The sequence below is a fragment of the Balaenoptera ricei genome, chromosome 1 (genome assembly GCF_028023285.1).
Source record: "Balaenoptera ricei isolate mBalRic1 chromosome 1, mBalRic1.hap2, whole genome shotgun sequence".
In the NCBI taxonomy this organism is placed as follows: domain Eukaryota; kingdom Metazoa; phylum Chordata; class Mammalia; order Artiodactyla; family Balaenopteridae; genus Balaenoptera; species Balaenoptera ricei.
Window position 1 is genome coordinate 122,220,155 of NC_082639.1, and position 20,057 is coordinate 122,240,211.

A 20,057-nucleotide genomic window follows, 5' to 3' on the forward strand; every position below is an offset into this window, starting at 1 on the left:
TTACCAAAACCCATGTGTGGCATTGAGTACTTGAAATGTGACGAGAGCAACTAAAAACCTGAGTTTTTATTTAGTTTTAATTGTATTTAAATAGCTAAATGTAGCTAGTGGCTACTGTACTTGGATAGCACAGCAGTAAAGCAGTGGTTCTCAACCTTGTCTGTCCCCTAAATTCACCCCAGCAGGGACCTTTTAAGAATCCACATGAGCAGCCCACACCCCGAATCAATTAAATTACAATCTCAGTATTTTTTAAGCTCTCCCTGGGTATTTCAAACATGTGGCCAAAGTTGAGAACCGTTGCTCTAAAACCAGTGTTTGTCAAACTATTGTGCGTAAGAACCTCCTGGGGATCTTGTTAAAATGCAGATTCTGATTCAGAGGCCTGAGGTGAGAACTGAGATTCCACAGGTCAAACAAGCACAGGCTGCTGCCCCTGGGCCACACTTGAGTACCAAGGCTCTACCCCAGCCCTTCTAATCCGTTCACTTACGCAAACATTAGGTACTTTCTGAGCCCAGTGGCATGACAGTTCTGGCTTTTACAGTTTCCATTCTAATCGGAGAAATAATAAGCTTGTGATCTCAAACAGTGATAAATGCTTTGAAGTAAATAAAACCGTGTAGTGGGATAAGGATGTGTGCAGCAACTGCAGATTTCAGGAGGTGAATGTTTAGTTTTCGGCTTTCAGGAGCCTACAGGCGAAGATCTGGAGAAACATGCTCTCTGGGGAAGAGGCTGCTGAGGCAAGAACAGGCCTGGCAGGATAACGCTCAGGTGAACAGGGAGAGTGACAGAGGGGGGATCAGAGAAGGGCAGTGGTGGTCACGGTGAGGAGTCTGGACTGTGTTCTAACTGAACTAAAAGCCGCAGTAGGGCCTTAAGCAAGAGCATGAGGAATGCTGATTTACTCTGAAGAGATTGCTCACTGCTGATCTGACTTTCTGATAGTTTTTCACAGCATCATTTAACTGCTAAGGCTTGGTCTCCTCTTTCCCCTTTGCTGATTTTATTCCCCCTCACACTGTAAAAAGAAATACAAAGATAGGTCTTTAGGTATAAGAAAAACCAAGGAATCATTTTTACTTCTGAGGAAAGCCAAACTCAGAACTAGGCACTTCAGAGAAGCTAGGGTGGAGACTCTGCCATTGTAAGAAGCAGGCGAGGAACTCAGGGTTGCCCCCCTTCTCCGGAAGCTCCTCGTGGATGACTTCCGGGGAGGGTGTCAGTAAACTGTAGCCCACCTTCCTTCTGCCAGATTCTTGCCTTAGGCAGCAAGACGATAGAAGGTGTAACAAATAAAGAGCAGCAGGAGGAAAGAAGGGACCCAGTGGCCACCTTTTGTCTGAAAAAAAACCTGCCGAAGTGAGAGACTGCCTCTGTTTGGAGTCACAGAAAAGCCAAGCCAGAGATCAGGACTCAGCTACTGCAAAGGAGTAAGCCAACATGGGTCTTGGTTTTCTTTTTTTTTTTTTTTTTTTTTAATATTTCCAAATCTTTGCCAACACTTGTCACTTGTTATTTTTCTTTCTTTTTTTATTTATTTATTTATTTATTTATTTTATTTTTGGCTGTGTTGGGTCTTCGGTTCGTGCGAGGGCTTTCTCTAGTTGCGGCAAGCGGGGGCCACTCTTCATCGCGGTGCGGGGACCGCTCTTCATCGCGGTGCGCGGGCCTTTCACTATCACGGCCCCTCCCGTTGCGGGGCACAGGCTCCAGACGCGCAGGCTCAGTAGTTGTGGCTCACGGGCCCAGCTGCTCCGTGGCATGTGGGATCTTCCCAGACCAGGGCTCGAACCCGCGTCCCCTGCATTAGCAGGCAGATTCTCAACCACTGTGCCACCAGGGAAGCCCGGGTCTTGGTTTTCTTCTTTCTCTCATTAATGCAATTCCAAAACCATTTCTATCAGTAGCAGTTAAATGACGCTGTAGCACAGGAAGCTGTCAACCAAATAAATCTTAAAATGCATATAAAAGGACATGAGTTGAATAAATTTACACGTGGCCTCATCAGGATACAGGGTTAGTTGTCAGTTATTACCTTTAAGAAAATCCTAGGAAAGATATGCACCCAAATGTTAACAGTAGTTACCTCTGGGAGATAATATTAGATGGGAGAAGGAAAAAGAAGGGTACCTTCTGCTTAACTTTCAAAAGTTAATCAAAATACTAGTAGAGGGACTTCCTGGGTGCTCCAGTGGGTAAGACTCCACGCTCCCAATGCAGGGGGCCAGGGTTCGATCCCTGGTCAGGGATCTAGATCTCACATGCCACAACTAAGAGCCTTCATGCCACAACTAAGAGCCTTCATGCCACAACTAAGAGTTTGCACGCCACAACTAAAGATCCTGCACACCCCAACGAAGATCCTGCATGCTGCAACTAAAGACCTGGCGGAGCCAAATAAATAAATATTAAAAAAAAAAAAAATACTAGTAGAGAAAAAGGAGACTCCAGGAGAATTTAACTAGATGATACAACTTCTTCCAAATCAAAGGAAGGCCTGGTCTCTTGGTTAAATCATGTTTCCTTAAGTGCCTTTTGTACATATTATTACTCTCCTAAGATGCTTCATTAACAAACAAGAATCTTTGTTCAGGTAAATTTGTGAAGTACGATAGCTGATGACATCCTGGAACACACTTTGGACCATGCTGCATAATGCTCCCCACCAGCTATGTCACATCTTAAGTTTCGGGACCTGTGAATATTTATATGGCAAAAGGAGACTTTGCAGATATGATTAAGTTAAGGATCTTGAGATAAGAGATTATTATGGACCATCTGGTGGGCCCTCAATGCTATCATAAGTGTCCACATAAGAGGGAAGCAGAGGGAGATCTGACTACAGAGGAAGAAGGCAATGGAAGCAGAGAGACTTGATGCTAAGCTGTTGCTGCTAAACAAAGAGGAGGAGCCATGAGCCACAGAATGCAGCTCTAGAGACTGGAAAAGGAGGGCAAAGATTCTCTCCTAGAGCCTACAGAAGGAGCATGCCCTGCCAACACCCTGGTTTTTGCCCAGTGAAACCATTTTGGACTTCTGACCTCCAGAACTACAAGACAATAAATGTGTTGTTTTGAAGTCCCCACATTTGTGGTAATTTGTTACAGCAGTCATACGAAATGAATACAATGAGTTAAGGTCTAGGAATCGGGGAAGGAGAGCAGAAAGCATAAGAGTTAAAGTCCCACATAGCTGGATTGGAACTCTACTCTTCAACTTACTGACTTGGCTGTGGTCCAGACTTCTCCAATTCTCAGCTTCTTCATCTGAAAATTGGGGCTAACAACTTCCTCATGTTTAGTGTGAGTATTCAATGAGAAGGGAAGTAGCAGATGGATCGCAGGGAGTATTCAAATGTTGGCTCCCTCTCCCTGGCTGTTTTCTCTTCAGAGGAACTGCCAGAACCTTGTCTTCTCCCAGGCGGCTCCTACTGTGGAAGTCACACAAGGACCCCCGAAGACCCAGGGTGAGATCATTGTTGGCCTTGCTCGGTATCATATATGTGCCCGCTGTGCGAATATCCACCAAGAGAGGCTGATTCAATTGTTCTCATCCTCTAATTACAGTTTTTACCCAACATAATAGATAATCAGATGCAGGCCCAGTAACAAGAATCATCCCTTACCTCTTAGCTACTGTGATAATTAATTTTACATGTCAGCCTGACTGGGCGATGGGATGCCTGGGTATGTCTATGAGGGTGTTTCCAGAAGAGATGAGCATTTGAACTGGTGAACTGAGTAACGCAGATGGCCCTCCCCATGTGGTGGGAATCATCCAATCCATTCAGGGCCCAAATAGAACAAAAAGGCAGAAGAAGGGCAAATTCACTCTCTCTGCTTGAGCTGAGACATCCATCTTCTGCCCTCAGACAGCAGCACTCCTGGTTCTCAGGCCTCGGGACGTGGACTGAATTATACCACCAGCTTTCCTGGGTCTCCAGCTTGTGGAGAGCAGATTGTGGGCCTTCGCAGCCGCCATAATCACGTAAGCCAATTCCTATAAGAAATCTTCTCTTATACGTATCTGTTCTATTCTATTGGTTCTGTTTCTCTGGAGAACCCTAATACCACTATTAAATCTAAATTATTCCCCTGAAAGGGAGATAAGAGGGCAAGATGAGGATCACTGCAACAGTCTGAGAAGTCACCATGATCTGACAGCCCTTTACGGACAGGCCCTGTTTATCTGGGCTGGGAAGAACATGGAGCCCAGAAGTCTGAATGGGCCACTGAAAGTTCATTACAGCAACAGAAGCCTGCCCATGTGTACTCACTGCAAAGAAGGTCAAATCCTCTGCCTTAAATGTTTAACTTGAGCCCTATCCTGTGTCCTCCTATAACCCTGAGATGTGTATAGCTTCAAAACATGACACTGAAAGGACTGACGGTGTGATTTATTTAGTTTCAGTATACTGCAGTGGATTACAAATAATCTCTACGTTTAAATGGAAACTCTTCTGTCATAAGAGAGCAAGCTGTAACTCAAGGACTGGAGCCGGTTTCCCCCATCCTCGCAGCACTGGCTCTGGCCAGTCAGCATTCACATCAAACTGACCCGTCTATTAGCCAAGCCCTCTCTCCCGACTGCCAGCCTTCTGAATGGAATGACAAGGGGCCATGTCTTTAAAAATGTCAAGGAGCAGAAATCTCTGCTGATTCCCCCAGGAACCTGTAAAGGCACGGGTTCTTTAAAGCAAGCTAGAGAATGAACCTGTCAGTGGGTCGGCTCTGTGGAAGAACAATCCTGTTCCCGCCCCCTGTTCTCCAGTAGTGTGCTAGTGGCTCTCAAAGATTTCAGAGAAATTTGCTTTAAGGAAAATCACAGCTTTCTTGATTAGCATCTAAAAGGCACTTACGCACATTTTCACTTAGGAAATTGATTGAGCGATGGAGAGTAACACTGAACCATTCTCTTATCCTGAATGGCCAACATTCTGGATCTAAACTGGTAGGTGGCTGCACGGCCGCGGTCAAGAGAGCTGGTTCTCGTTATTCCCAGGCCTGGCCGTGTTCACTGGCTTCACTGCACTTTTTCAAAAAGCAGACTCCACGTCACCCATCTCCACGCACACAGTCTTTAGTTGTGAATAATATTCAATTGTCACACGGCCATTCTCTCTGCCAAACCCTGAAAGGAAGAGAAAGGGTGAGGGTGAGCCATTGAGGTAATCCAGCCACAGCGACCTGCAGAAACAGGCACTGCTCCCAGGGCTGGGGAAGAGCGCAGGGCCAAGAAATTCTGGGATCAAGTCCTCAACTGCATGTATTAGCTGTGGAGCTAGACGCGGGAAAAGGGACACACTAGCCTTTGGGGGTGGGGAAATATTTAGGTTCCATTTCTTACCAGTATGACTCTTAACTTCTAGTATCTACTCTTCTATTAACTTCTAGTATCTACTTTTCTAGACTAAGGTCTAAAAATGTTCAGACTTTCTTATCAAGCATTAGAGCATTCTCTACAATTATCAATCAACCTGATGCCTTTGAAAGTCAGTGCTAACTTAAAACTTAACTCTACATAATAGGCTTATTAACCTTCTCTTATACTAAATCTGTAAGAGCACCTACTATTTACACTCTGTCCACTCATGTGGGGAGTGGACCCTTTTGGCTCTCAGGTTACTCAAAGCCAAGACACTGCCAATCACTAGTAGATGAGGTTACGTGCTAAAAGGACAGCCTTCCTTGTGTCCCCTACCCCAGACTGAGGCAGGCTCTGCATCCTAAGAGCAAGGCCCAGTCTCCAAAAATGCACATCTCCAGGGGGCATCATTCCAAATGGGACATACACAATGGCCCTGCTAAGGCCTCACTCTGCCTTTTGTTCCTTTCCAAATCCTCTCAGCACGGAGCCCATTGGGCATGTTAGGCCAGCTTTCTGTCCCTCTCATCTCATGTAGGCATATCCATGGGCACTGATCCAAAGATTCAGGTTTAGGGAAGGGAAAGCTGGTCTCAGAGGCCCCACTGAGGCCAAAGCTGCAGATTCTAAACAAACTGAGGGTTATTAATTAATAAAACAGAGCCTTGGTTCCTACCCTGCATTTACGTCTGTGTTACAGCTCCTCCAGGTACCCACAGGGACAAGAATGACTAGTGAAGTACGACTAGAGAATGCCAGAATGATACCAAACGCAATACCACATAAAACTGTCAAATTAACACCCACCATCTCATCATCATTCATCCATGTTTATATGTTTGCCAACACTGTGATGGCCATAAATATCTGCCAGGAGACTAGGGGTCAGACTCTTAGAATGGTGCACCTACAAAGTCCAAACCAATTTTCATACAGAATTGGTGAAATTAGCAACAAACTCCAAAGAAAGAACCTCAAAGCAATGGCTATGTTCCTGATGCCTCAAATCTCCTAACAGACTAGATTTACAAACTTGCCATGGTTAGAACGCCTAGGGGTGGTTTTACACTTAATGGCAATCACAGACTGTGAGGAAAAAGTAATCCTACCCATGAGATAAACCTTTCTAAGATGTATGTCAGCTGTTCACAATCCAGTCTACACATCAAAGACTTCTGGAGAGCTTTTGGAAAAAATAAAGATGCTCAGCTTCCATTCCCAGAGACGCATACAGTGGGCCTGGGGAGGACCAGGAATTCATATACTTTTCCAGGTGATTCTGATATACACACAGGTTTAGGAACCTGTTCCATAAGGACTGAATTATGACCAGTGTCTCTAGAGACAGGGGTTTGCTTTCACAGTTCCCAGATCCTCACCTGACTTCTTATATCCACCAAAGGGCAACTCCACTGGGCTGACATTATAGTTGTTAATGAAGCACATTCCAGCCTGAAGCTCAGCCACCACTCTGTGGGCACGCTGGATGTCCCTATGAAGGAAAAAATGCATTGGTTATTCATAGTTTCTTTTGCTACAACCTTAACAGGAAAAGTTAGACTGTCACTTCTAAGGGTCTCAAAACATTGCCAAATTCTTGTTTCTTCAAAAATGTGTTTTACAATCTTATACCATCCATGCAAAATAGATAAGGATTTGAATTTTATAGTCTCATCCAAACGCATGTACAAAATAAGTAGCAGCAACAAGGGTGCCAAAACAATTCAATGGGGGAAAATAGTCTTTTCAACAAATAGTGCTAGAACAACTGGATATACATACGCAAAAGAATGAAGGAAGATCCCTTTCTTACACTACACACAAAAATTAACTCAAATGGGTCACTGACCTAAAATGTCAGAGTGAAAACCACAGAACTCTTTGAAGCAAACAGGAATAAATCTTCATTACCTTCGGTTAGATACAGTCTTCTTAGACATGACAGCAAAAGTAACAGATAAAGAAAAAATAGAATAATTACACTGACAAAATTTTAAAATTTTGTGCTGCAAATGAGACTATCAGGAAAGTAAAAAGACAACTCACAGAAATGCAAATCAAAACTGATACAAGACACCACTGCACAACCGCTAGGATGGCTAAAATCAAGAGAACCGACAATAACAATTGCTGGCTAGGATGTGGAGAAACTGGAACCCTTATACATTGCTGATGGGAATGTAAAATGATACTGCCACTTTGGAAAACAGTTTAGCAGTTCCCCAAATAGTTAAACACAGAGTCACCATAGGATCCAGCAATTCCACTCCTGGGTATATACCAGAAATGAAATATACAAATATCCACACAAAGACTCATATATTAATGCTCATAGGAGCATTATTCATAATAGCCAAAAAGTAGAAACAGCCCAAATGTCTATCAATGGGTCAATGAATAAACAAAATGTGATATATCCATACAACAGAATATTACTCAGTAGTAGAAAGGAATAAAGTAGTGATACATACTATAACAATAAATGAACTTTGAGAAGAAGCCAGTAGATGAACTAAGTGAAAGAAACCAGTCGTGAAAGGTCACATACTGTATGATTTCATCTATGTAAAATATTCAAAATACGCAAATCTATAAAGACAAAGTAGATCAGTGGTTGCCAGGAACTGGGGGGAGGGGAAAATGCAGAGTAACTGTTATTGTTCTTAGAATGAAGAAAATGTTCTAAAATTAGATTATAATGACAGTTGTACAATCTGTAAATATACTAAAAACTACTGAATTGTACAATTTAAATAGGTCAATTGTTTGGTACATGAATTATCCCAACAAAGCTGTTTTTTTAAAAAAAAAAAAAAAAAAAGGAGTTACCCCCCCTTTGTAACTGGCCTTTGTCTGCATTTTGGTGGCGAAGCAAAGCAAGAGGAGAGACTTATCCCACTCAATCCTCAAATCAAAAAAAGCAGCTCCTAGGGCTTCCCTGGTGGCACAGTGGTTAAGAATCCGCCTGCCAATGCAGGGGACACGGGTTCGAGTCCTGGTCTGGGAAGATCCCACATGCCGCGGAGCAACTAAGCCCGTGAGCCACAACTACTGAGCCTGCGTGTCTGGAGCCTGTGCTCCGCAACGGGAGAGGCCGCAACAGTGAGAGGCCTGCGCACCGCGATGAAGAGTGGCCCCCGCTCGCCGCAACTAGAGAAAGCCCTCGCACAGAAATGAAGACCCAACACAGCCAAAAATAAATAAATAAATAAATAAATAAAGCAAGCAAGCAAGCAAGCAAGCAAGCAAGCAAGCAAGCAAGCAGCTCCTGGGACTTCCCTGGTGGTGCAGTGGTTAAGACTCCGAGCTCACCATGCAGGAGGCATGGGTTTGATCCCTGGTCAGGAAACCAGATCCCACACGCATGCTGCAACTAAGAGTTCACATGCCACAACTAAAGAGCCCGCCTGCCACAACTAAGGAGCCCATGTGCACAACTAAGACCCGGCACAACCAAATAAATAAATAAATAAATATTTTAAAATATACATATATATACCAAAAAAAAAAAAGCAGCTCCTGGGAATTCCCTGGCAGTCCAGTGGTTAAGACTCTGTGCTTTCACTGTCAAGGGCCTGGGTTCAATCCCTGGTCGGGGAACTAAGATCCCATAAGCTGTGAGGCGCGGCCCAAAAAAACAAAACAAAACAAGCAAACAAAAAAGCAGCTCCTCAGAGAGGACTTTTAGGGCCGTGAAACTACTCTGTATGATACTACAACAGTGAGTACAAGTTATTATACATTTGTCCAAACCCATAGAATGCACACCAAGAGTGAACCCTAACGTGGACTGTAGTCTTTGGGTGATAAAGGTGTGTTCATGTAGCTTCATCAATTCTAACAACTGTTCCACTCTGGTGGGGGATGTGGATCATGGGGGAGACTATGCATGTGTGGGGCTGGGGTAGTTGGGAAATCTCTGTACTTCCACTCAGTTTTGCAGTGAACCTAAAAGTGCTCTAAAATATAAAGTCTATTTAAAAAAAAAAAAAAAAAGTAGCTCCTCACTTTTTTCTTCAGAACTCAAAAAGAAGCTATTACATCAGGTCTTCAAGGGAGACTTGGGTCTTCCATCCCACGTTCCTGACCACAAAACTACAAAAAATAATAACCTTGTGTATCACTAAAGAAATAGCATAATCCCAAGTGTAAACAGTCTTAGAAAACTGCCTACTACTGCCAAAGACTAATCAGAGTTTGTACATAAACAAGCAATCTGCAAGCATTTTCTAAGAAATTTTTCTCCGTCATCACTTTTTGTTTTTCTTATAGTGGTTAAAGTTTATGTACAAAGATATTAATCCCAACATAACTTACAATAGTTAAAATTGGAAATAGCACCCTAAATACACAACAATAGAAAAAAGGCCCACATGTGTTACAATGCATTCTAATTTAGGGACTACTATAAAGCTAAAAATCATGGCTTTGAAGAATACTGCCCAGTATTTATATGCTTATGGATTTCTAAATTCCTTGACATACATGTTTTTAATAGGCACCTAACAGGATGCTTTACATAGATCAGAAACTTAAATATTTATTCAATGTATGAATGAAAAAAGGATAGAATTTTCATCAATAAAGCTAATAGCTAATTTAAACTCAACACTAGGGTTCTCTGGCCATTCATGGCTAACTGTGAAATGCTACTTTGCCATCTTTTGACTTTAGCTGAAGCAAACAGAAAGTGCTGATGAAAATGCAGTGAGGGCAAACTCCAGTGAGGGAATAAGATCAATTACATATCTAAGAAGACACTGCAGCCCCATTTCTTCAAAGCCATTTGGGGTGTCCTCCCCCACCTACCTGGTGAAGACACCAGCTGCTAGTCCGAAAGTGGTATCATTGGCTCTTTCCAGAACCTCAGCTTCAGTGTCAAATGATAAAATGGACATAACCGGTCCAAAGATCTCTTCTTTCACACAGGTCATGTCATCTCTACAATTAGCTGCAAACATTATTAAAAAACCAAACATCAGCGAAGGAATGATTATTTCTGGCACGTTAAAATTTCCTGTTCACAGTAAACAGTGAATACACAGCTTTAGAGAAATTTCAATGTGACATTTTCAGTGTGAATATAAATCCGAGCATCCTTTCTGCATGACGATTTAACACTACGTATTAAGGAGCCATGGCCTCTGTATTCATTCTAAATCTACTTTTTTGAATTCATCACAAGGAAATAGCTAAGGAGGTGGACAAGGATGTACATACAAGGACTTCCATCACAACGTTCCTGTGACAGTCAAAACTAGAAGCAACAAACTAGACATCCAAAACAGATGGGATGATCACGTGAATGGTACACAACCCAATGATGAATTTCTATGAAGCCTCAAAAAGTAATGTTTTGGAGACTTCCCTGGTGGTCCAGTGTTAAGAATCTGCCTTCCAATGCAGAGGACGCGGGTTCGATCCCTGGTTGGGGAACTAAGATCCCACATGCCGCAGGGCAACTAAGCCCACATGCCACAACTAGAGAGCTCAGGCGCCCCAACTAGTGAGCCTGCGTGCCCTGGAGCCGCATGCCACAACTACAGAAGCCCATGTGCCACAACTAAAGAAGCCCATGCACGGCAACAAAGACTCAGCGCAGCCAAAATAAAAAAACAAAAAAACAAAAAAACGGGGTGGGTGTGTGTGTGTGTGTGTGTGTGTGTGTGTATAGGATACACTCCAAATGAATTAAAATGATTACTAAAAAAAAAAAGTAATGTTTTTGAAGAAAATTTAATAAGTAAATGCTCATGATTAACACTCACTGAAAAAGATACAAACTGTATATATCCTCTCAATTTCTGTTAAAATGTACACATGACTAACATTTTTTATATTTTTTCACATTTTCTTAATGACTCTGATATGATTAGAATGAGAATATTTTTAAAAAAGAAAATACAATGCAAAAAAAAAATAACTTAGAAATAACTGAAGGAGTGTTCATTTTATATGAAAATGTACTTAAGTTTTTAAGTGGTTAATTCCCTAAAAAGATTAAATTCACACATGACATTTTAAAATATGCATATATGTCTAAAGAAGCTCATATATTTAGATGTGAAATACTGAACCCCACTGATCCTCAAGACAGTGGTGCTTTTATCCGCACTCTGGCTGAAGAACAGCTCACCTCAATGCTGGCAACCACGCATGGAGTCAGATATGTTGTTTGTAAGGTTGTGTGATACATGTAAACAATGTGGAGGCAGAAATACAGCTTGAGAACCCTACTTTAAACACCAGCTTTGCACTAGCCAAAGCTAAAAACCAACTTCTCACATACCTACAAAGAGGAGGACTCTAAAATCTCATAAGAGATGAATCAGAGCTTGTGCATACAAAGTTAAGAACAGCACTCTGGTCGTCTGTACGTTACACTGTACTCTGGGGACACCTAAACTATCTTCAAAGGTATATTAAATAATTTTAGGCTGTGTTTAAGGATAGTTTATTATAATCTAAATCTTTGAAAACTACTAAGCCACATACAATTTTTCGGGAAATTGTTAGCCAGAATATTAAATTACTCAAGACAATTCATTACCCAACAGTCCCAGAATACAGTTTGTCTTACACAGGTTGATAACACAGTATGGCTCTGTGTGCAATGCATTCTATATTGGAGAGTCAAAAGAGATGAGGGGATAAAGCGGCAGTTGATGTTATGAGAAAAGAAAAGGTTCCTGCCCCACATATAACACTCATTATACTCTAGCCCCAAATCTCAAGTAAATGAATCTAAAGATTGAGGCTCTGGAGTCATTCTCAAACTTCAACATGCGTAAAAATGAACTGAGGACTTATGAACGTGCAGATCTCAAGGTCCTGGGCCCTGAAAGTGACATTTGGGGGTCTAGGGCAGGGACCAGAAATCTGCATTTTTAACAAGTTTTCCAAGTGATATTGATGCTGTAGATGACAAACAAGGCTTTCAGAATCACTAGAATGAAGTTAAGGTAGTTAGCTCCCTGTCCTCTGCATAGGTTCACAGTTTGTTTAAAAATATTTTTTTTCCTAATTGTAAAATACATGTTCTCTGTAGAAAATCTGTAATATTCAGAAATGCACAAAGTATAATAAAAAATCACCTTTAATCCCAGCATCTAGAGAAATCCACTATCAATATTATGATGCGGACTTCCCTGGTGGTACAGTGGTTAAGAATCTGCCTGCCAATGCAGGGGACACGGGTTCGAGCCCCGGTCTGGGAAGATCCCACAGGCCGCGGAGCAACTAAGCCCGTGCGCCACAACTACTGAGCCTGTGCTCTAGAGCCTGTGAGCCACAACTACTGAGCCTCCGTGCCACAACTACTGAAGCCTGTGCACCTAAAGCCCATGCTCCACAAGAGAAGCCACTGCAATGAGAAGCCCACTCACCACAACGAAGAGTAGCCCCCGCTCACCACAACTAGAGAAAGCACATGTGCAGCAACGAAGACACAACACAGCCAAAAATAAATAAATACAATAAATTTATTAAAAAAAAAACAAAAAAACAGAAACCTGATTCCTTTAAAAAAAAAATACTATGATGCATATTCTCTGTTCCTTCTTTTCCCCATGCACATATTTGATTTTTAATAGATTTGGGATAATACCATATACACTACTGCTTAACCTGTATTTTCTACGTAAAAACCTATAGTAAGTTTTCCCTCTTCCTTAATAGCTACAAGCTAATCCATAGCATGGATGCTAAATTCACAGCCCTTAAGCCTCAGCGGATCTTTAGCTTTTTAGCAAGAGCTAAAAGGTTAAACTGCACCAAATATCAAGTGTTGAAAAGTGACACCACTATCAACCTCAGGGACAAAAATCAGCTGAATCTATCTTCAGGATAAGGTGAAAGGAATTATACAACATAATTCCATCTATATATAGTTTTTTAAAGTCAAGGAAACTAGCAATATTTTTATAGGAGATACTAACATACAATATAAAATGACAGAGAAAAGTAAATGACAACAACAACATCTAGAACAGTGTCACCCCCAGTAGAAGGGAAGGAGATGGGTGTGGGGACAGTAGGATGACCACATACTTGACTGTCCAAACCAGGAGATTTTTCAGATTGAAAGGAAGTGCTAAAATTATTATATCATATAATTTTTGAAAATATTAATATACTGTCCAACAAATTGGTTTTATTATATTGATGATCTAAAGTTCAAAGAAAAGCACATTCTTTACCAACTTTCTTGAGAAAAGAAATTCATCACTGAATTTTTAACAAACATGCCCTTTAATTTCTTTGGAGCGCCTTGATTCTAGAACAACAGCTGTACACCCAGTTAAGTCCCAGGTAACTGATATCATTGTCCAAGAAGAGGAGGGGCACACATGAGGCTTCCAAGGTAAGGGAGAACTACTCCTTAAATCTGAGTAGCAGGGACACACAGTTGCCAACCCTTGCCTTACACCATATACACAGCTTTATAAATATTCTCGTCTATCTGACATTTAATTCAAACTGTTTAAAAGCAAACAAGAAGAGGACATACCTAACACACAAGGTCTCATGTAATACCCATCCTTTAATTTGGGATCTTCAGGTACGTAGAGGTCTCCACCACATAATACTTTAGCACCCTGCCAAAAAAGAAAAAAGAATGCATATTTTATGTTAAACATAAAACCCCAGTATGCATTCCTGAAATGCCACTTGTGTCCTGAACAAATGCATACTTAGTCACTCCACGGCAAGTACAACGCAGAATACAGCTCCCAAATGGATATGACCATAGGAAAGAAGCATAGAGCAAGTAACCTAGGAGTAACTACCCCTCCCCCTCCTCTCATCTCACCTCCACTTGTTTCTCACCTGCTCCTTTGCCACTTTAACAAACCCAAGGACTCGCTCCAGATGTGGTCGGTTGATCAGGGGACCCATCCTTGTATCTTCCAGGAGGGGATCTCCAATTTTTATCCTTTGGGTCTGTTTCACCACTTCCTCTGTAAATTGATCAAGAATTTCCTTTTGCACAAATACCCTTGTACCATTACAACAAACCTAAAGGACAGACACATAAAAATTTATATGTAGATGAGGGGGAAAAAAGGAAAAGGAAAAAAAGTCCAACAGCTTTAAATTTAAAAGAGACAGTATACTTTCTTTAAAGGTTAGTTCCATTCCTAAAAATTACCATACTGAATTGTATCACACATGTAATTGTGGACATACTACCCCACACACAAACTCTCTGCCCTTTGAGATAAAAGTTATGCCTTTGTTTTTGTTTAAATTTCCTTAAAACAATTAATAGATCCATATGACCCATAGGACTTCTCCTATTTCCTCATCTCAGATGCTCAATTTGGCTGTATATTTTGAGAGCAGGAGGTAAGAGTGGAAGGGACTGAAGAGTAAAAATAGAACAAGAACTGAGGTATTGAGTCTAATAAAAACCTAGGGCGGTGCAGAGTCAATGTTTGTCTCTAAAAACACAAGTAATGGGACTTCCCTGGTGGTGCAGTGGTTAAGAATCCTCCTGCCAATGCAGGTGACATGGGTTCGATCCCTGGTCCAGGAAGATCCCACGTGCCACAGAGCAACTAAGCCCATGCGTCACAACTAGTGAGCCTGCACTCTAGAGCCTGCGAGCCACAACTACTGAAGGCCGTGTGTGCCTAGAGCCCGTGCTCCGCAACAAGAGAAGCCACCACAATGAGAAGCCCACACAGCGCTATGAATAGTCCCTGCTCGCTGCAACTAGAGAAAGCCCGCACGTAGCAACCAAAATTTAAAAAAAAAACACATACACAAGTAATGACTATTTAGACCCTGCCACAGACATGAACATAAATGCTACTCAAATGCTATCAGAACAGTAGAATAGAAAAGAAAGTCCAAAAATAGATCCAAGTACTCAAGGAAATTTAGTTTATGATAAAGGTGGAATCTAAAACCACTAGAGTAAAGATGAATTAGTAACAAATGGTTCCACTGGTTAGCCATGTGGAAAATAAGATACAATCTCATACTGTACACAGGAGTAACCCCCAAATGTATAAGGAATCTAAATATAGAATAAAAAAACAATTACTGAGAGAAAATATAGGTGAATTCTTCTATAACTTAGGTGCAGGAAAAGGTTTTCTAACTAGTACTCAAAATCTAGATGCAATGAAAGAAAAAAATGATAAATTTGACTACATAAAATTAATAATCTTTTGCATGGCAAAAACATCCTAAACAAAGCCAAGACAACAAACTGGAAGAAAGCATTTACAACGTACATCACAGATAAAGGGTACTATCACCAATATTTAAATAACTTATAAAAACTGAGGGAAAATCAAAATAGTATAACACACCAAAAAAAGTGAACTTGGGAATTCCCTGGCAGTCCAGTGGTTAGGACTTGGCACTTTCACTGCCAAGGGCCCAGGTTTGATCCCTGGTTGGGGAACTAAGATTCTGCAAGTGTTGTAGCATGGCCAAAAAGAAAAAAAGGGAACTTTACTATGTGTGAATAAGAAAAAAAATCTCTACAAAAAGAATTGAAGGAAATGACTAGATGTTCAATATAAAATTGGATAAAAGTTATGCACAATTCACACACACACATATAAATGGTCCTTAAGCCTAGAAAAGATGTTCAATCTCATTCATAATTAGAGAATTGAAATTAAAAGTACAATGAAATATCACCTCTTACCTCGTGAGGAAATAGGCACACATATATTGTTGGTAGGAATGCAAGTTGGTCCAACCCACTTGGAGGGGAATATGGCATTATCTTATAAAATTATATATGCACTCAACATCACTAATGATAAGGGAAATACAAATAAAAACCTACAGTGAGATACTACTTCACATCTACTCTGATGGCTGCGACCAAAAAAAACCAGAAAATAACAAGTACTGGCAAGGATGTGGAGAAATTAGAGCCTTTGTGCATTGTTGGTGAGAACATAAAATGGTGCAGCTGCTGTAGAAAACAGTATGGCAATTTCTTGAAAAATTAAACACAGAATTACTATATGATCTAGAAATTCCACTTTTGGGTACGTACCCAAAAGAAGTGAAAGCGGGGACTTGAATAGATATTTGTACATCAGTGTTCATAGCAGTACTAGTCACAATAGCCAAAGGTAGCAATAACCTAAATGTCCACCAGTAGATGAATGGATAAAGAAAATATGGCATACATATACAACGGGATACTACGCAATCTTGAAAAGGAAGAAAAATCTGACACATGCTACAACGTAGATGAACCTTAAAGACCTTAAGTTAAGTGAAATAAGCCAGACACAAAAGGACTAATACTGTTTGATTCCACTTATATGAGATACCTAGAATAGTCAAATCCATATAGATAGAAAGTAGAATAGTGGTTACCAGGGACTGGGAAGAAAGGATTTATGAAGTTATTGTTTAATGTGTAGAGTTTCAGTCTTGTAAGATGAAAAGAGTTCTAGAGGTGGATGGTGGTGATGGCTGCACAACAATGTGAATGTACTTAATGCCACTGGACTGTACACTCAAAAATGATTAACATGGTCAATTTTATATTATATATATTTTACCACAAAAAAATAGGCACAAAAAATTACATATACATTTACCACTTCTAGGAATTTACTCTGAAAATATATCTCCAACAATATGAACACACACGTGCACGAGGTTATTCACTGCAGAACTGTTTGTAATCACAAAATACTGGAAACTAAATGCCCATCCAAAAGAGAGTAGTTGAATAAACTAACAGCTATATAAGGAATTATACTACACAGCTATAAAGAAGAAAGAAGATTTCTATGAAATGAAGTGATTTCCAGGTGAAAAAAGCAAAAAGCAAAACAGTAACTCTAATATCTTAGAGTTACTATTAGCTATTATTAGTTACTAGTTACTACTAATTAGTTACTATTAGTTACTAGTTACTACTAGCTATCTTTTGTGTTGAGGAAAGAAGAGAAAATAAGAAATATATAAGTACCTGGTCATTTGTGTAAAAAGAAATAGGAAGGAAAAATGAGAAACAGATTTGGCTGGATAGGGATGGGTTGGAAGAAGGAGGGAACGGGAGTGGGTAGAAGGGATAGGAGGAATGCCATTTCTGTTTGCTTTTTTGGTAAAATTCTGACATTTAGAACCATGTTAGTATTTCGCCTGAAGCAAGGATGGGTGAAAATAAACCCCAAATGAAATACAAACAGAAACGAACAAACTCATTATTTAAAATGAATATCATAACCATACTGAAGGGGGTGGTGAAGGAAGAACTGACTCATTAACTTCTGAACACAGAATTTTAACTGTACCCCAGGCTAAAGACAAAAAGGGCTGTAAAAAAAAAAAAATGTTGCACTCTAGTTAGAAGGTTTATTTTTCACAGTAGTGTACTTTCACAAATCTGAAACGATTATAAACATATTCTAGGATGGAGTAACTACATACATTGTGAGTAATGGAAGCTAAATGTCTCATCACTGTCAGAGAAGGAAATTATAAATATGAAAGGGAGGAGGCTAAAATAAACCTTGCAGCGTTGGAATGATTGGAAATATCTGTATAAACTTGTAGTTATTAATATAGATGGATACATAAATACATGTGTCTGTGCATACATACACATATGCCAAATATACATTTCCTGGCTCTGGCCTCTGAGAAGACATAGGAGCAATGATACTCCAGTAGAAACGAGTACACCTGGCACCCAGATCTTGGTTTCTAAATACCATTTACCACTAAATGGAACCAAGCCTCCTTAGAGAAACGGCTCATTACAGAGCTCCACCAGAGAAAGCACAAGATGTGTCTAGAACACCTTGCTGTGCCAGGAAGTAAAGAAGTGCTCAAAGAATAATGAGAACATATCAAAAAGTCACAGAAAGAGGCTCCCACTATATGAATCTGCAATTATTTGAGCATCAAAATAAATAATACTAGCAATGGGTTATAACTTGCAGAATGAGATAAAAAGCCATGGGTCCATGCTGATATAATGAATGAAAAACAAACTAAGGAAAAGGGAAAAAAGTTCTTTCTTGTAATAGACAGTGAACTATATAAAGGTAGAAGGAGTAACAGAATTGGAAATACACCACTTGGCAACCACCAGAAAAAAATGTTTCCAGCAAACATCAACAAAGGGTGCTAACACTAGTAGGTTAAAGTTTGATAAGGAACAAGATAGTCTCACTTTATCTCCTACAATATACTTATTAACCACAAAGGAAAAAACAGTAACTTTACTGTAAAGACCCACCTTAAGCAAGTGATCAAAGTCAGCAACACCACTGTGAAATATAAAACATCATTTTTGTGGTGTTTTGCCAAAAATGCATAACCTGAATCCAATATAAAAAAAACAAACAAAACCTAGACAGACCCAAAATGAGGGACATTCCACAAAATAAATGGCCTGTATTCTTCAAAAATGGCAAGGTCCTGAAAGGTAAGAATGACTTTAGAACTGTTCCAGATTAAGTAAGATTAAAGAGACACAACAAGTAAATGCAATACACCTTCCTGGATTAGATCTTGGACCAGCCAAAAAAAAATTGTTTCTAAAAGAACATTAGTCAAACAAATGGAGAAATCTGAATAAGGGCTATAGATTGAGTAATAGTACTACATTAATAACAAGTTATATATTTTACTAAGTATTTTGTGCTTATTTAAGAGAATGCACTTGTTTTTAGGAAATACACATAGGACTGTAGAGGTTAGGGATCTTCTGTCTGCAACTTTCAAACAGATCAGAAAAAAAAAACAGTAATAATATGCATATGTAGGTATAGACATACCACCAGAATGGTATATGTGATAAAATGTTAACACTGAGGGACCTGGTTCAAAGATAGATTGGAATTCTTTGTACTATTTGTGCAACTTTTCTGTAAGTCTGAAACTATTTCAAAATAACAAGCTTTAAAACACGCTGTGAGATGAAGGGGTGGAGATTCCCGTTAAACCTCTTCCTGGGTCAGGTACACACCTCGCCTTGCGTGAGGAAGTTGGCCATCAGTGCCCCCTTCACAGCATTCTTCATATCACAATCTGAGAAGATGATCAGTGGAGACTTGCCTCCAAGTTCCAAGGTAACAGGTTTAATTCCTTTAGCTGACATCTCCATGATCTTACAGAACAAGAACAAAAGCATTCAGAAGTCTAGCACCAATGAGATTACATGCTACGTTAACAAGACCCTGACCCTCCAAAGTCATCTTGAACTAGGCATGACCTGCAGCCTTGTTCTCCGTATACTTTGTCCTCTGTCTACTTGAAATATTATTTTCCAGAACACTGAAGAGAATCCACAGAATTGCACTTGATAGTCTGAATAGGGAGTTCATTTAAAAAATACTGTCAATTCCCCTGACTGTCATGGGCAGAAACTCTTTTGTATTACTGTTACTATGTTCAAGGCGGACAGAGTTCAGAGCACAAACTAAGGTCAACACAATGAATCTGAAATAAACTGAGAAAATACCCTTTCTTCCGAGGTGGCTGCTATAGATGAGGTAAGTCACCAAACAATACAAGTGGCAGCTCAGGGCCTGCCCTCTCAGACACAGGCAGGAGAAGATGACTCCCATCCCCAGTGAGCCTAACACCAGTGGGCTGTTCTAATTATCCTTCACACTTTTAAAGCACACTTCAGACCTCTGCCCAATAATACCTACAGCCTCCCTGCCAATACAAGCTGGGTAGAATCA

General features: G+C 40.3%; 1 protein-coding gene and 1 long non-coding RNA gene across 3 annotated transcripts in view; one reads left to right on the plus strand and one right to left on the minus strand.

Moving 5' to 3' along the window:
• Positions 1–4,794, plus strand: LOC132373014 (uncharacterized). 2 transcript variants are annotated; one of them, XR_009505328.1, is made up of 4 exons: positions 1–1,436; positions 2,600–3,472; positions 3,878–3,993; positions 4,108–4,794. It is a non-coding gene; the product is annotated as an uncharacterized LOC132373014 (long non-coding RNA). The 2 variants fall into 2 exon arrangements; XR_009505324.1 differs by having other exon boundaries at positions 2,600–3,993.
• Positions 4,388–20,057, minus strand: part of ALDH9A1 (aldehyde dehydrogenase 9 family member A1) — a 28,450-nt gene continuing 12,780 nt past the window's right edge. Inside the window, exons 6-11 of the mRNA XM_059935322.1 lie at positions 19,337–19,477; positions 14,200–14,388; positions 13,880–13,967; positions 10,180–10,321; positions 6,750–6,862; positions 4,388–5,136 (exon numbers count right to left, since the gene is read on the minus strand). Of these exons, the coding sequence (XP_059791305.1) occupies positions 5,042–5,136; positions 6,750–6,862; positions 10,180–10,321; positions 13,880–13,967; positions 14,200–14,388; positions 19,337–19,477 (768 nt within the window). The 3' untranslated portion in view covers positions 4,388–5,041. The remainder of the gene's footprint in view (positions 5,137–6,749; positions 6,863–10,179; positions 10,322–13,879; positions 13,968–14,199; positions 14,389–19,336; positions 19,478–20,057) is intronic.